The sequence below is a fragment of the Amphiura filiformis genome, chromosome 11 (genome assembly GCF_039555335.1).
Source record: "Amphiura filiformis chromosome 11, Afil_fr2py, whole genome shotgun sequence".
NCBI classification, from domain to species: domain Eukaryota; kingdom Metazoa; phylum Echinodermata; class Ophiuroidea; order Amphilepidida; family Amphiuridae; genus Amphiura; species Amphiura filiformis.
The window spans coordinates 46,886,214-46,903,902 of NC_092638.1; the positions used below are offsets into that span (position 1 = coordinate 46,886,214).

A 17,689-nucleotide genomic window follows, 5' to 3' on the forward strand; every position below is an offset into this window, starting at 1 on the left:
TTTAATTTCCTTTGCCCTTTGGTCAGAGGGGCACTATTTTCTTGAATTTTTTGTCAGGGGACAGTCCCCCCCGCTAGCTACGCTACTGGGAGGGTAAGAGTGAGAGAAGGAGAGAGAGGGAATCCATACAATATGAACTACGTACGATAATAATGAGCTTCAATGAGCGGTTGATACTCAAACTTAGAATTTGGAGCAGAAATGGAAAATGTTACAATGTACTTTGACACACTGCATATAAATGTTATTGAAATATAAAACCAAAGAAGCAACTAGATATTTATTTTAATTTAAGACAAAAGGAAAAGGCTGAACTTCTGATATGGAAGAATGGAGTTTCCAACATTTGTGTAGGCCTAGTGTCTTGCAGTGCATGCGTTTGAACATAAATTATAGACATTACTATATCATCATGCATATTAATGTATCCGGTAATTGGGTAATTATATACTTTTCATGCAAGAATGGGATTTTTGACGTTTTAGGCACACTAAAACTTTAACAACTATATACACCCTCCACCCCACCCCCCAATTTACATAACGCACACCTTCATGAACAGTATTGAACACACGAAATCCATACTTGAGCGCGGAATTGGAAAATGTTACTTTTGCGCGCATAAATCCAGATTTATGATTTCTTTCCTATTTAATACAACATAATAGGCTAAATACAATATATTGTGAATATTCTTAAATCTGTTTTAAAAAATTTATCCGTGGGTACACGAGAAAGACAATAATAATTATATTTATATGTTATTTACTTCGTTCTTACGTTTTTTATACAAAACCTTCCCATTTCACACGAAAGATATTCAATTTATTTATTCTCTGAGAACAAACTTTTTCTTCTGCAATTTTTTTTTACTTAAACAATGTGAAAAAAGTGGCAATAGCCTGTTTAATGTTTAAAAATGTCCAAGCTTACATTGGAGTCGGCCAAATTCATTATGTTTTTAAGATATTGGAGCTACCATGGGTAAAAAAAAATCCAATTAATGGAACAATTTTTTATGTAATAATGTGTTTATTGATAATAGGGGCTTTGGTATAATTTGAAGCGTTATTTTTCCTGTTCACGCCCACAAGTATAGGTCTTTCCTATATCAAACACCAAGATTTGGAAGATACATCAGGTTGTTCGGCATTATGCATGATTTCATTTTAAACTGTTCACGCGCGCACCGCGTCTACGAGTAGGTCTAGGTCTTCCCGATCTGGGTTTATCAAACACCCAGATTTGGAAGCTATGTGGCTCGGCTTTATGTCGTTTACATGATCAGGCTAGTCAGACACAATCATAGTAACACTTGTCTAAAATAATTCCTTCCTTGTTTCTATTATAATTATTATTCTGTTTCTTTCTTTCATTTAGGCTATCATGTTTATGATTATACCATTCTGCATGTTATACATGCACATCATATTTCATTTCTGATTTCTAACAAACACCATCGTGAAACACCAAACCTATATATTATATTAATCATACTTATTTATGAAAAAGGGTGCTATCTGACTATTTGATCATGCCGGTAGATTATGCCAGTGCGCTGCAATGCGCCGGTGCTCCTTTGTTAAAAGGGAAATCCCTGATTGCAGGCAGTCAAAGAGCTTTTAAAATCCACAATATATTCTTTGTTGAATAATAGCATTTTCATTAATGCAACATAACATTACATTGCCTATATATATATAATAACTTTAGAATGTATAGGCCTATTTGATAATGACTATTATTAGAGGGGCCTTTACATACAATATATAATTAAATTTAAATAATACATGCGTACCCGTCTTCCAAATCTAGGTATATCAAACACCCAGATTTGGAAGTTATACGAAGTATATGAATTAGCGTATGATAATTAATTAATTAATTATAGGCCTACATTTAGTGCTGACATCTTCGAGTTCAAACATCCCGTCTTAAAATTGTTGGCATATTTAGAGGATTAGGACACAGCGTAAGATGTGCATGGTGAGATATCCGGGATCTCACATAGCTCCATGGTGGTGTTTTAATCAATCCTGATAATTAATCCGTGATTGACAGGCAAGTTGCAGAAATTAAGAAAACCAAAATGAATCATGATAACTGTCAATCACAATTATCAAAATTGTAAAAAATACATTTATATTAGAGAAGTATGTACATATAAATGTATCTGATATATAAAAAAATATATAATTAAAATAATAGTTTTTTAATTAATTTAGATTTATATCTTTGATTATTTTAGACACCACAGTTTAGAATGACCAAAAAACTTTCCTGGCAGTTGTTACTATAATAATATTTGACAAAAAATAACAAATTAAAATTAGAACAAATCGTATTAATACTAGGTTTTAACCAGTTTTGCAAACTAAATCATTGCATTTTTCTTCTTCGCGGCACTGCCTCCCGTGCCTCCGTCACAAACACAAAACACGACCCGTAATTCTTGGGGTATCAAATTGAGAGCAGACTACTTGACCAGGGGACTTGTCAAGCAATCGATCGTACATCAGTGTGTAAAGCTGTCAAGCAAGGTACGCCGTCGGTGTGTTCTGGCACTTCGCGTGCTTGGCCTTGAGAGCATTATTGAACACATATCATGACCCGGCGTTTCCGTGTAAGTGGCAGCAAATAATCCGCCGCTAACACGCGGTGTAAAAAGGGGGCAAAAGTCAGTGCACAGCACGGAACCCACAAAATATCTCAGAAGCTGCTGCTACTGGCGTTTGTTTTGCTAGATGTGCGCATTTGTCTTTGTTTGTTTGTTTGTTTACCCAGGTTGGTCCGTGAGGAACACATGCTAATCCATGGAAAACCATGGACCGTTCCAAGCTCATACAAATGCACAAGCCTGGATAGCCAGTGTAGGCTAATATATGCATGCTGGCCTAGATAGCTTTGATAAACAAAGCAAGAAATGGAAGAAAATAGCTAGGAAAAAGAGAAAGAGAGAAGGCCACTCCCAAACACAATTGTACAATTTTACTCTTAGCCCTTACTTCGTGAGAAAGGAAACTGGAATTCCAATCTCAGGCCCCGATATGAAATGAATATGAAAATATTTGTCAGTCCTTTTAATAGTTTCACAATCATAGGCCTATGTCAAAGAAGATCTTCTCTGATTTAATATGTTTATAAGACTGCAGGTTTTGAAAGTTTTGAACATCTCAAACTTATTTTGAGGCTTTTTTATTTTAAGTGAGTTTGAGTCGGTAAAATAAAAATACCGTAAACTCGCAAGCGTTTTTTTTTAATTTTAAATTTTAATAATGATTTGTTTTGCCATATCATATTTAAATTATTACATGTTTAACACTAAAAGTATGAAGTTAACATAATTAAAAATAAGAGTGGAAAAACATGCAAAGAACATCGCGATTCACGGCAGTTTGACCAGTGTCGTGGTAGTGGAATTCGACAGGTTTAAGCTGTACGGTGAACGCCGGGTGATCGAAATCCTGGCGGCAATTTTGCTTAATTTTGCAACTTTTGGACTTGACATGCCCAAGAATATTAATTGGTATGCTGTTTTCTATTTACTACTTAGTATTATGAAACAATTAATTACTACCGAGTGTGTGTATTCTATTGATGATGTTTCTGAATGCCGATTGACATGATTTATGTGCGAATTTCCGTTAAATGCGCTATCACGTATACTAACAAGTTGTCAAATTTGACCGAAATTTTCAGCAATAATCACAAAATATTGCCAATTATTATGTTCATATAGTTGTTCTATCCCTGTGTAGCAGTTTGATAAAACCTTCTTCTAAATTACGAATGCTAGAGAAGATATTCTCTGCGTACACTTATCATTGAGGCGAGTTATGCGTGGGACCAGTTTGTATCGATGGGGCGAGTTGTCCGTTAGGGCGAGTTGTGTGTATTTGGGGCGAGTTGTCTGGCATTCATTATAATCATGTGATGGCTCAATCCAATAGTAAACATGCTTAGAAAAAAGGCAAAAAAATAGTCCTGGCTGCCATTGTCTCAATACAAGATAAGATGTGCTAAAAAGTCCTTGTCATGTGGGGCCGGATTAGTTAAAGGGATACAAACCTGGGTATGAGGCATTAGGAATTATTTCCTAGCCTCATAACCACAGGTTTGATGGCTACAATAGTTATTCAAGACACAGTGTATGTAAGGGATAAACTGTGCATATGGGTTCAAGTGGGGGAAATGTTCACTGCCGTGAACAAAAATAATGTGAAATTGTGAATTTATTCTGTTGCCAAAAGATGCTGGATTCACTAAACTTCAAGATATTGTTTCCAACCCCATCTCCCCCAATGTCAAAAAGAAATCTATGCCACTTATCAATGGCAAAACAAATAAACAAAACCCATTTATGAGATATCTATAATGTTATGAATTAGATTCTAGAAGATTGAATCAATTTTTATTTTGTCTTGATTTCATCCAGAACCAGGGTCCTTATTTGGACTGTACAACAGAGACTACTGGTGCTGGATAGAGTCCTTACCCAACTATCTATTTAATGAAAGGTAATGTATATACCGTCAGGGCTATTCCAGTTGAAATCCATACACCCCTTGTAGAAGACATCGACCTTAATCTCCCACTCAGGGAGTGTAGATTTCAAATGGAATCACCAATTCAGGTAATCCCATTTGAAATTCACACTCCCTGTGTGGAAGATGAAGCCCATATCAGCTTCATATATTAAGAGCCAATCTCCCTTATTATGTACGGATTTGCGATACAAAAAAAAATAGAATTGTCTCTAAAAAATAATTTTGGTACATATTAGCACCAACAACTCACATGTAAAATATGAGCGTGCACAGCGCCTCATTCAGCTTGAAAAATTCTTGAAATTTCAGCCTCTCTGAGCCTTACTTGCAAATGGTAAACTTTGGAGGTGCATAACATTGTGCGCCATCATCATCCCAACCTGCATTTTGCATTTTTTAAAGTACCAAATGGTTACATTACAAAAACCAAGAAAAAAATTGGGATCTTGATGGCGCACAAAATCAGCAAATCCAATGATTTGATGAAAAGCGCCCTCGTGCAAACTTCAAAGCATCATAACGGGCTGCGCCATCAAGATCCCAAGTCCGAACAAGTTTGAAATTAAAGACCTCCATGGCAAGTTTCAGTTTTTAGCAAAAATTTTTTGGGATTTCGTTGGCGCACAGAGTTAACAGAGGTCAAAGGTCAAAATTTCCTATTTTCGCACATTTTTGCATGCCTGTATTATCGCGAGCCAACGTCACCTGACTCTCCGAATAGGATTTCATCAAAGAAGAGGTAATTCTCTGCAAGAACTGAAAAAATTAGCTTGGGATCTCTTGATCTTCATATTTTTCTGATTTTTTGAAAATGGACTTAGCCTCATTTTGGAGGTAAATTTGACCTCTTTTTCCCACTCGCTGCACAATGCGGGCTTTTTACTGCATCACAAAAAGATGCGCCAACAAGATCCCAATTTAATTTTTCATCGTCTAGCTTCTTTGGCGACCAGTAGACAAAAAACAAGCAACAGCTAATTGGGATCATGTGGGCGCACTAATATAAAAGAGGTCAAAGGTCACGCTTTGTGCCAAAGTGATGCATATTTGCCTATGTGCAGGATGCCAAAATTTGTTCAGCCAAAAGGAATTCTGGTAACCCCATTTGAAATTCACAAGATGAAGCCCATATCAGCTTCATATATTAAGAGCCAATCTCCCTTATTATGTACGGATTTGCGATACAAAAAAAAATAGAATTGTCTCTAAAAAATAATTTTGGTACATATTAGCACCAACAACTCACATGTAAAATATGGGCGTGCACAGCGCCCTCATTCAGCTTGAAAAAATTCTTGAAATTTCAGCCTCTCTGAGCCTTACTTGCAAATGGTAAACTTTGGAGGTGCATAACATTGTGCGCCATCATCATCCCAACCTGCATTTTGCATTTTTTTAAAGTACCAAATTGTTACATTACAAAAACCAAGAAAAAAATTGGGATCTTGATGGCGCACAAAATCAGCAAATCCAATGATTTGATGAAAAGCGCCCTCGTGCAAACTTCAAAGCATCATAACGGGCTGCGCCATCAAGATCCCAAGTCCGAACAAGTTTGAAATTAAAGACCTCCATGGCAAGTTTCAGTTTTTAGCAAAAATTTTTTGGGATTTCGTTGGCGCACAGAGTTAACAGAGGTCAAAGGTCAAAATTTCCTATTTTCGCACATTTTTGCATGCCTGTATTATTGCGCGCCAACGTCACCTGACTCTCCGAATAGGATTTCATCAAAGAAGAGGTAATTCTCTGCAAGAACTGAAAAAATTAGCTTGGGATCTCTTGATCTTCATATTTTTCTGATTTTTTGAAAATGGACTTAGCCTCATTTTGGAGGTCAATTTGACCTCTTTTTCCCACTCGCTGCACAATGCGGGCTTTTACTGCATCACAAAAGATGCGCCAACAAGATCCCAATTTAATTTTTCATCGTCTAGCTTCTTTGGCGACCAGTAGACAAAAAACAAGCAACAGCTAATTGGGATCATGTGGGTGCACTAATATAAAAGAGGTCAAAGGTCACGCTTTGTGCCAAAGTGATGCATATTTGCCTATGTTCAGGATGCCAAAATTTGTTCAGCCAAAAGGAATTCTGGTAACCCCATTTGAAATTCACACTCCCTGATGGGAAGATCAATGTCATGTCCTTTCATTTAGTAGCTGTTTCCTTGCACAGAGTTGGGTCAAAATAGAACATCTGATATTTTATCATATTGTGCACAATATCAAATCAAAATTTGTCTGAATCATATAATATTGCTTGAACATGGTTTAACATGGTTGCATTAACAGATTGTCAGTTTGTTCCAGACTTTAGAGATAGTCAGGGGACAAAGGGAAATTGCCTCAGGTGCCCGATAGTTTTCCCAGATTCCCCTCCTCGACACCTTGATTTGCCTATAAAGGTAATCACCAAGAAAACTTTGTAATTCCTCCACCTAGAATTGGTAAAGGGGGTTATAAAAATGCTAGGCATCATCAGTGTGTGGGGGTGGGTACACACTTGGCGGCATTTACAAGAGGGGGTGTCTGTGCATCCCTTGCTAAACCTTGTCAACGCAATATATCTCGATCTAAGCAAGTATGGGTGTCCATTTTTGCAACATAGATGTATTTCAAGTAGGCTGTGATTGAGTTTGGTGGGGGGTCATGGGTCAGAGGTCAAATGGGGTCAAATAGGGTTATATTGTTATAAACCTTGACAGCACGATATCTCGCGATCTAAGTAAGTATGGGTTGAGAATACACGCTAGATACACTACACACATTATTGTGTAAAGTGGGTCAAATGCCCGGGTCAAATGTCAAATAGGGTCAGATAGGGTTAAATTACTAGACTGATCTTATTGTAACTGCTATATGACAGGAGTCCCAGTGGTTTCAAGGACCACCTTTTACATTTAATATTTCCATCACAATCCTCCCTGTGATCGTAATGTTAAGTTCATTTTTCCTCTTTAACTTTAAGTACTGCAATGGACAGGGGATCTAGTGGTTCGCATACCGCCTTGTTGAGTTTCAAGTGCTGACATTGTTATATCAAAGGGGAAAAGTGTAAAAGGATGTACTGATGCAGATAAAATACAACTATTTCAATATTTTTGCACTGGTATCAGTTATGAAAGCTCAACTCCAACAACACTAGCTACTCATCCCATGTACCAGCAATACTTGTATTTACATTATAGGCCTACATGTAATCTCTTTCAATAACCTAAAATTAATATTTCTATTGTTTCTGGGTACTTACTTTTTTGTCATTATTCATTTTGGTACAGATTAAATCCTATTTTTGGAGCAGCCATCGATACATGCAAAACATCACCTAAAGTAAGTATATATGGGACAAATCATGGTGTAATGATGTATGAGTTTAGAGAAAGTATTTTGAGACCCAGCCATGTCTCTATCACCTGATATAACATGAGAGATAGCATTATTTTAAGTGGAACAATGACATACATTGTACCATGGTATGCCCAATACAAACGATACACACTTTGCTATGCACTATGAAAAACATCAACTTTTTAAGAATTGTGCATGTAGTATGTAGGTGAAGAAAGGGGTGTGTCTCTGTATCTCTTTCCTGCAACCCTAAGCACTACATGTTTTTTGATTGTTTGTTTTTGTTTTTTAAGTTAAAAAAAAAACATCTTAGAGTTCTTTCATTTTTTATCTAATTTTGGTCTTTTCCCACTTTGTGGCCCAATTTCCTTACTTTTCTTAATAAAGGCCTTAGAAATGCAAATCAATAAAAGAAAATGCAATCAATATTAATGTTATGCATGCAGGACACTGATACCTTAGTAAAAATAAACACCTGGATAAATGACATCCAGTATAATTTTAAAACAGACTGCCTATAGTTATACAACAGCTCTACATCAAAGACACAATCAATTCAAGTTAGCTCAATCGATAAGGCGTTCGACTATGCATGGTGCGAGAGGTTGCGGGTTCGTACCCTGGCGGTGTCTAGTAGTATGCTCACGTGGAAAAATTGAGCTTGCTTGAAATTCCCCTAGACAAGGAACTTACTGCTAATTGTCTTGTTGTAACCTGTACGAAACTCTGGGAGCTGATCCTTGTTGTGTTGCGAAGGTTATTTGTGGAATGTCTAGGGTATGCGCTCTTGAAGCTGCAAATTCCCTGAGTTGTTGTTAAATGGTCTGATGGAATGGAATGATGTGGGGCCGTAGTGGTCATGACAACCTGTAAAGTATGCTGAGGCTTGTGGATCAACATCTAGGCATTGTGCCTGTGCGTAGCACACTATAAATCACTGCACTTTTTTTTTTTTTTTTTTTTTCAAGTGGGTTTTGGAGACAGGTGTTTGCATCTGCTGCAGTTGTCTAATTGAAGACCTGGCGCAAGAAGACCGTAAGTCCACTTGGCCCCTCAACATGTATACACTAAAGTTACATGATAGTTTCTTAGGGTTTTATAATGTTTAATACATGTTCCAAGGTGAAAACATCATGAAAGGTTGTGCAAGATTTGTTTTGGCCCCTAAACGTGTATAAAATATTACCAAACTATACGAAACTATACGCAACTTTAGTTTATACATGTTGAGGGGCCAAGTGGACTTACGGTCTTCTTGCGCTCAGGTGCAGAAATGTGTACTTTTATTTCCAGGTAACATATTGTGCCAGTCAGAATCACATTGAAGTATGATTAAAATTTTGTTTGTTTGTTTGTTTGTTGATACAGGTCAAGACTAACCAGGGCCGTGGCAGATTTTTCATCAGAATAGCTCTTAACAAAAACATCTTAAGTGTACCAATTGAGCATTTGCTGAAAAACCCTAGATTAACAGAAGTAAGTACATACACACTTTAGTTGGGGCTGCCTACATAGGTACCAAGGGAGTACCGGTGTAGTACCATGCTGGTGGGTACTGTGCAGTAGCAGCATTGGTACAGAAGAAGAAGCATTGGTACTATTTAGGTACTTTGTGTGCATCCGTCAGGTAGCGATGGTGTACTGTCGCCTTAGCGATGGTGTACTGTGCAGGCGGCCACAATAAGAATCTTGCAGTGTATATTCACACACCCAAATCCACCAAAATGCACATTATATGTCATGATATTTGCTAAAAGAATTAAAAATTTGAAGAAAATACATGTACAGGGTCCACTTTCTGAAGTGAAAAATTTAAAAAAAGGTAACTTTCAAGGGGTTAAGGACCATACAAGGGGACTATTTCTGAAAAAAAGTTGTACATTTTGGAAGCTCCCCTCCTTAAAGAATCCTGGTTACAGGCCTAACTGTATCTTTTTGAAATTAAGGATAGTGATTTCTTTTATCTGCATGCCTTGTAATGAAGGAGGCTATAAATTGCTGATGTTTACAACATATTTGTGGGTATTTTCTTCTTTTCCACTTTTCAGTATTGGTACGATCCTGGAGACTCCATCATTGGTAATGAACTAATGGTTGGTAAGTACTTATTTTATTTTTAATTTGCATTTGAGTAGCTATATATATAAACAAATTATCTCTAAAATTTTTTTTTTTACCAAATCAAACAGAAGTGAATGGTTATTGTGTATTAAAGAAAGCTTTTATATACTTTTTTAATTTTGGAAATTGGTCCCTTCATTCTTGAATTACACCAATTTGAAAATCACCACATTTGTAATCCATTCCACAAGTTGAAATGAACAAAATATGTACCGAACAATCAGTCATAGGTACATTGGTTGCTGAGCTTTGAAATGTATTATGTGTACATCCATATCAAAAGGATGCACTTGTCGGCTGCTACATGTGTCTCTTTTTGTTCACGGCAGTGAACATTTCCCCCACTTGAACCCATATCTCATATGCACAGTTTATCCCTTATATACACTGTGTCTTGAATAACTATTGTAGCCCATCAACCCTGTGGTTATGAGGCTAGGAAATAATTCCTAATGCCTCATACCCAGGTTTGTATCCTTTATCTAATCCGGCCCAACATGACAAGGACTTTTTATCACATCTTATCTTGTATTGAGACAATGGCAGCCAGGACTATTTTTTTGCCTTTTTTCTAAGCATGTTTGCTATTGGATTGAGCCATCACATGATTATAATAGGCTTTACTGATTGGTGGGTAAGGTCAATGCTATTGTTTATTTTGTGATAAGGCTGAGCATCTTACTGCATATATGAAAAATACACTGCTATTTTGATACAGGCCATTTACTCAATTCTTTCCAACTGACAAAACTTAATTCCTGTTATCTACCCAGTAATGTTTGCTAATCTTAATTGGATCCCAAATAATTATTGGGCCAAGGTTATTATATCTGCATGGTATATTAATTGAATTTCAATAAGCTATGATAGTGATAATGAGTTTCTTGCTGGATGGAGAGTTATATAGCCAGAGTCAGGATGTAGGAGTCATTATGCCTCAAATCACTAATTTATTGTAAGATCAGTGCAGAATGGAAAGTTATAGAACAAATTACTATACAACTGATCCGTGAACTGTGTCTTTTTGAAAGACTCTTCTTGTTACATAATAGCTAGGAATAAATACCATGACTCATTTCAAGTGGAGGTCACTTCAAATCATCCCCAGTCACATGGTTTAGGAATGTTCTAGCTGTACTCTCAAAGCATGTAACTTGGGGATGATTTGAAGTCACCTCCACTTGAGATGAGTCTGGTATTTGTTCCTAGCTAATTATGTGAAAAGAGACACATGTAGCAGCCGACAAGTGCATCCTTTTGATATGGATGTACACATATATATGCATTGCATCTGTAGAACATATCAAGGTGTTATTGCAAAATTCTTATCATAGACTAATTCTTATCATACACTAATGGGTTATTATATCAGTCTTACTTACAAAGTTTGCTAATGTTTGATGCATGATTTACTTTTGCTCCGGCAATTTGATCTCCAAATCTTCATGGTTTTCAAATTATGCACTTGACATTGCAAACATTTTTCAACTATGCCTAATGGTTGACACCCGACCTACTAAATTCATGGTTTATAATTTATTTTAACTGATCTCAGTTATGACTAAATATTACTGACTGGTTGTTATCATGGTTATTATTTGATGGTTTTTCATCTATTGGTTGCTATGTTTCATTATATTACTTTTAATTTATGTATGACATGTGTTATCATGCACTGCCTTTTGTGCAGCTTTGGGCTCTCTGAATTGATTTCTATATGATGCTCAATTCTACCAAACCTTGCTTCCGTGACTATATTAGACTCACAATTCTATCAACTATTAAAACTGCCTAGTAAATAGTTGCATGTAACTTCCTTGTTTTGAAACACTTATGCTTACACATCTTGTTACTCACACATTATGTCATTTAGGTGTCCAAACTTGCTGTACTTAGATGGTTGAGTATCTAATTGTTGATGTGCTCCAAGTACATTATTACTACCACTTATTCCTCTGACAGCTACAATCTCCTCCCAAAAGATTTGTCCATTAATGAGTTTTTTAGAACTAACAAAAGTATTCATCATCACCATACTAGACAAGCCAATGATTTCCACGTTAAAATGTCCAACACCAAATTGGCTGATAATATAATTAGTATTCAAGGAGCCCTTTATTGGAACTCACTTCCCCAGTCTATCAAATCTTGTAGTTCAATACCATCTTTCAAATCCAACTCTAAAAAAATCCTCATCAGCACATATGTACAACACTGTTAGCCTACACCTGCAGTTGTTGTTTTTGTTCTTTTTTTTCTCTTCTCATTTGTCAGGATCTACTGTCATAAAATTAATTCAGTATATATTTTCCACATTGAATCGGACCCGTTTGTCTGTCTGTTTGTATTGTTCCAGTCTTTAGTTATTATTATTATTATTATTATTATTTTGTTATATTAAAAATATGCTATTTGATAAATTTTGTCAACTCGCTTGGCCTTGTATGCAGACTATCACTTTTGCATTTAATTGTATTTTTGCTCTGCAGAACTATACACCATTTACCATGTTAATTTATCATTTCATTAAATATCTTGGTGTAGATTTAATTTACAAAATATTACATTAAATAATTACCTGCTATATGTAAGTTATAACTTAGCCCATTATTTAGACTCGTTGCAAGTGCACGTGCAATCATGTGCTTATGCTTTCACCTGGGCTAAATACATTTTGTTATTATTGTACCGTAATACTTATGCCATGCCTGAACTGTTTTATATTATATTGGGATTTTATAACCCCTTTACACCTACTGTGTAGGTTTGGTTGTTATGTTCACCATCATTACTCATTGATTTATAATTGAAAGCTTAGCTCTTGTGATAATAAGTTTAATATACCTAACCCACAAGGCATATATCTTGCTATTGTATTTATTATTATTCTAAAATTTTGTTTATCATAATTATTTAATACTAACTTTTGTAAAGGGTGCCACAACAACACGCTCTCGTTCAGTGGCATCCTCATCATTTTCACCATATTATACGATGTTTGTAAAAGCTTTTTTATATTGTAATTATTTAATGGATGGAATTTGATGAAATAAAACTGAACTGAACTGAACAGACCATTTTCCAACAGTCAAAGTCCCCGTGCATTGTATGCTGTGAATTCTCGCTTATTCATGAGTGCTGATTGCGCCGTGTCTAACAATCACACCAGCGTTGCATGCCTTCGCTTATACGCGATAGAGCGTTGCATGTCTTCCCGTTTACACGAAAGACCATAAAAATATGTGCTACATGCGTAACAGTTTTGCTTGTCGCATTTCATGGAACAATCGGCCCTCATTATTGGGTGATGCTGAGACTTTGACTGTTTGGAGCATGTCTGTAACTCTTCAGTTCATAATTCTTACATTTTAAGAGTGAAGCGGTCAATTTCACAATTTAAAAAAAAGCAAGCTGCCTCATCGTATTAATATTAAACTATAATCTAGCTGCCTCATCACACAAATGCATAAACTGTTCAGTCCTGTTTGGGTCAGATATTAATACTCTTCATGCTGGCCATAGGCTTTTACAAAGTTTTGAGTTATTTTCTAAAAATATCAAGAGCTATCTCAAGAACCACTGAACCAATACTAGGTGTGTTTGTATTCATTTGAATGCATTTTTCATGCTGATGCGAAATATGGCAATGCAAATTTACAATTCTGAAATTTTTGAAAAAAAAATTGAAACTTGCCATCTGCAGTGGACACCTGCATGGAGAGAGTTAAAATGTTATTTGTCCAACCAGCAAAGAAGAAACGTCCAAGTGTGTTTCTAGCACTGAAAATATGAAATAATATTCTATTGTGACAAATATAATGTAAGGACACCAGATGTACTTTTCTAATACACCTTTAAGGGGGTACTACACCCCTAGCCAATTTTTTGCTTATTTTTGTGTTTTTCTCAAAAATTATAGGGCATTAGTGACAAGTAAGATATGTATATTATAGGGGCAAGGACTACAACTACTGCACTGGAAATTTTATTTCAGCACAGACAACAGTTGTGGAGTTACAGTCAAAAATGAGGGAAAACCAGTATTTGATCAATATATCAATAACTACTTGCCTTGAGTTGCTGAATTTTCAGTGTAGTAGTTGTAGTCCTTGCCCCTATAATATACATATCTTACTTTCACCAACGCGCTAAAATGTTTGAGAAAAATGCAAAAATAGGCACAAAATTTGCCATGGGTGTAGTACCACCTTAAAGTTACCACAGTCTAACATTTTGTGGCTATAAAATCATGGGGCAGATGACACCAGTCACATTGAATTGAATGCCATACATTGTAGGTCAAGGTAGCTCAAAATTTCACATTTACCTAAGGATCCCTTCCCTTCCTTTTCAAAGAAAACATAGGTCATAATTTCAGCTTTTGAATGCTAAGTGATGAACAGCTGAATTATGTCATTTATGTGCACCTGTTTGTCAACAAAGATAGAATATATTATGTTAATAAAATATCTCTAACAGAAATTCCAAATTACATTTTGTTTATTGCATAATTTCTATACAAAAATTGTAACTGTTCGTTTGCATTTATTCCACAGAATCGTTGATGTCACTCTTATTCTGGGCAACTGAACTGAAATTTGAACTTAATTTAAGGGTAAGATTTAATTTGATTTGCAAAAAGTACTATATACAGATCCAGCTGTCTATGTGTTTCTGTGTGTGGTGTGGGGTGTTTCAGTGTTTGCCTGTACATAAGGATACACACAAGACTTCTCATTTAAACCATTGACCTACAATATACCTGCAAAAAAGTACCATCCTGTATAGTAGGTCAAAATTGCGTGGCATATGCTTTATAGAGATACAACCTCTATTTCACATTAGAAATATCGATTGGGGATATTTCGTATTGTGTATTATACACAGAAAAAATCTGCCGTTTTGTCCTTGGTATAAAAAACCAATTCATACATCCTTGTTTGGATTGCAATACACAAGGTCTGAATAAGCCCAATCGCCATTCTAACTTCCGGTTTTTGAGAGTAGTTTTGGGACACTTTGACCTCTGACATATTGGGAAAATTTACGTAATTATTATTAATTTTCTTATTATTGTCACAATTTTGATCATTAAAAATACCAAATAATTAATTTATACAACACTAATATTTTTTATATTTGTTTTAAATATTGTAAAACATTTTAGATTATATTTTGTATGCATAAAACCCAATATTTCTGAATTTTCTGAAAGGTCAAAGGACAAAGTGTCCTAAAACTGCAAAAACTGTCCTACAATGCATTGCAAACTTCCAATGCCGATTGGGCTTATTGCCGACACACATGGGGGATGGGGGAAGAGGTGTGTGCTTGCATGCATGCATGGGTGTTAGTCTTGTCTGTTGGTCAGTCTGTTTCTATGTCCATGACTATTTGTATTCATATCTTGGCCTTCATTTGTTTTTGTTTTTTCAAATGGGCATCGCTAAAGTTTGTTCGGCTTATATAAGGTGAAAATTATTAGGCTTTTGTTACTGTGTGCGTCAATAAAGTCCCAACTCACGTTTGTGTAAATTCACATATGCTGCGCCAGTCACACATTACACAAAGCACAACTAGCGTAAGCACTGCATGCGCCCAACTGCGTGCACGTCATTCCATATCAACACAGTGTTATGAGTCTTATTTTTTCGCCTTATACAAGCCGAGCAAACTTTAACAAGAATGTCAAAACAAATCTTGCTCAGATGGGTGTGGCTTTAGTTTATAAAATGTATGTATGTTTTTGTTTCCTTTCTTGCAGAATACAAGTTTTCTTGATCAAACTTGGGTGATGCCAGTTTTACGACACTATGAACTCGTTCCCTGTAAGCAACTGGGAGTACTTATCAGATACATCAAGAATAGGGTTGTAGTGGCTGCTATACAACCAGGCAGTGTCGCTGAAGAGAATGTAAGTACATAGCCTGATAATAGCCGCCATACTTTAAAAAAAAAACCTTTTGTATGCGTTAAAATTTACTCCACATAATCACTGTTTTCCAGTGTAGCCCAGGGGTCATTATAGCAGTACAGTTAAGTATTGAATAATATATGTTTATACAACACGATTATTCCAACAAATACAGCCAAAATCGTTGACTGTATTCCATAGTGGGGTATCGTGAGGCATTGTGAACTTTTCAAGAAACTCTGGTTTGAAGAAATGCCAATATTAATTCGACTTGTGTAAATCAGACATTCATTATATTTTGAATTGATGTAAAATTTCTGTAGTAAACTACATAGATTTTATATTTATACAACTTTAAAAGAAATAAAGATACATTATTACTGGCAAATTGAAAACAATAAGTACAAAACAATATGTCACTATGGAATACACACAAAACGCAAGACCATAACCTTATCCAAACCTTACGCCACCTAAGTCGCCATGTAATTCCTATGGCGTTACTTTTTGTTGGCTTCATTCCATAGTGGGAATTGGTCTGATACGCCACTTTTGAATATAGCAAGATGATACGCCATTACGACATACAATGTTTTTCAAATAACCAAAAATCACTATATGCCACTATGGAATGTAGCTAGCCAACGAAATATGAAAGTAATATTTAAACTAGACCAGCTTGCTAGAGAAGTCTGTAAGGTGATGCCAAATATATATACATATTGCACTACATCACATCACAGATGAAATCAAATATGAGCTCAGATATTATTAAAAATGACCAGCTGTGGCTGGCAAGGGAGTTTTGGCATATCGACTTTCCCAGTTGAAATCCATACACCCCCAATGAAAGACACAGCCTTAATCTAGACAGATTTCAAATGGAGTTTCCCATAATCCCATTTGAAATTCACATCCTTGTGTGGGAGATTAAGGTCATGTCTTCCAGGGGGTGTATGGTTTTCAACTGGAATATCCCAGTGGTAGGAAGCTGAATTTTCTCTTGGCTGAGAAAACACCCCTGTTATAATTGGCATGATGTTGGATTTTGTAGGCTAACTTTGCTAACGTTAACAAGCGACATGCACAAACAAGTATTTATAAATATAGAATTATTTTTTGTGTTTTCAGAATCGAATAGAAGCAGGGGATTTAATGGATGAAATGTACGGGGAAAACTTATATGGCAATTCAAAAGGAAAAGTAAGTATCAGTTATTTGGGTCGACTCTTCATGTAATAATCCTAATCCTAATCCTAACCCTTATAACCCCAATCAAAACCCAAACTCTAACCCTAAAATTTGTGTATAATTACATGAAGGAGTAGTTGTTATATGACTAGTAGTCAAAGATGTCTTCATCAGAGTGGCTTAGCGTGGGTCATCATATTTGGGGGCACCGACCATGATTGGAGGGGGGCTCCGGGTCTGATGGGGGGCACAAGCTGTTTTGGGGACATTTTCCTATATAGGGCACATGCCCCTTCCATGCCCCTATGACGCTACACCACTGGTCTTGATGTGTAGTGTACAAATATCTTCATTCATAGATATGTAAAGTACTGTAATCACCCAGTTATAGTCCCACAGATTTTAGTTGGATAAAATCTGAAAAAAAAATGGGATTATGATCGGATTTAATTATAGAAGTCGGAAATTTGAAGCCCGTCCACAAATTACCAAATTTGGTCAAGTATGGTCAAGTACAATGTATAGGGTAGTAACATTTCATAAACATATGACATTTTGAGTTGAGTTTTTA

At 35.9% G+C, this 17,689-nt stretch overlaps 1 protein-coding gene across 1 annotated transcript in view; it reads left to right on the plus strand.

Moving 5' to 3' along the window:
- LOC140164909 (uncharacterized) overlaps positions 1-17,689 on the plus strand; it is a 55,384-nt gene that overhangs the window by 17,188 nt on the left and 20,507 nt on the right. The window contains exons 4-10 of the mRNA XM_072188303.1: positions 4,436-4,517; positions 7,823-7,874; positions 9,261-9,368; positions 9,941-9,989; positions 14,570-14,628; positions 15,778-15,927; positions 17,059-17,130. Coding sequence (XP_072044404.1) covers positions 4,436-4,517; positions 7,823-7,874; positions 9,261-9,368; positions 9,941-9,989; positions 14,570-14,628; positions 15,778-15,927; positions 17,059-17,130 — 572 coding nt within the window. The remainder of the gene's footprint in view (positions 1-4,435; positions 4,518-7,822; positions 7,875-9,260; positions 9,369-9,940; positions 9,990-14,569; positions 14,629-15,777; positions 15,928-17,058; positions 17,131-17,689) is intronic.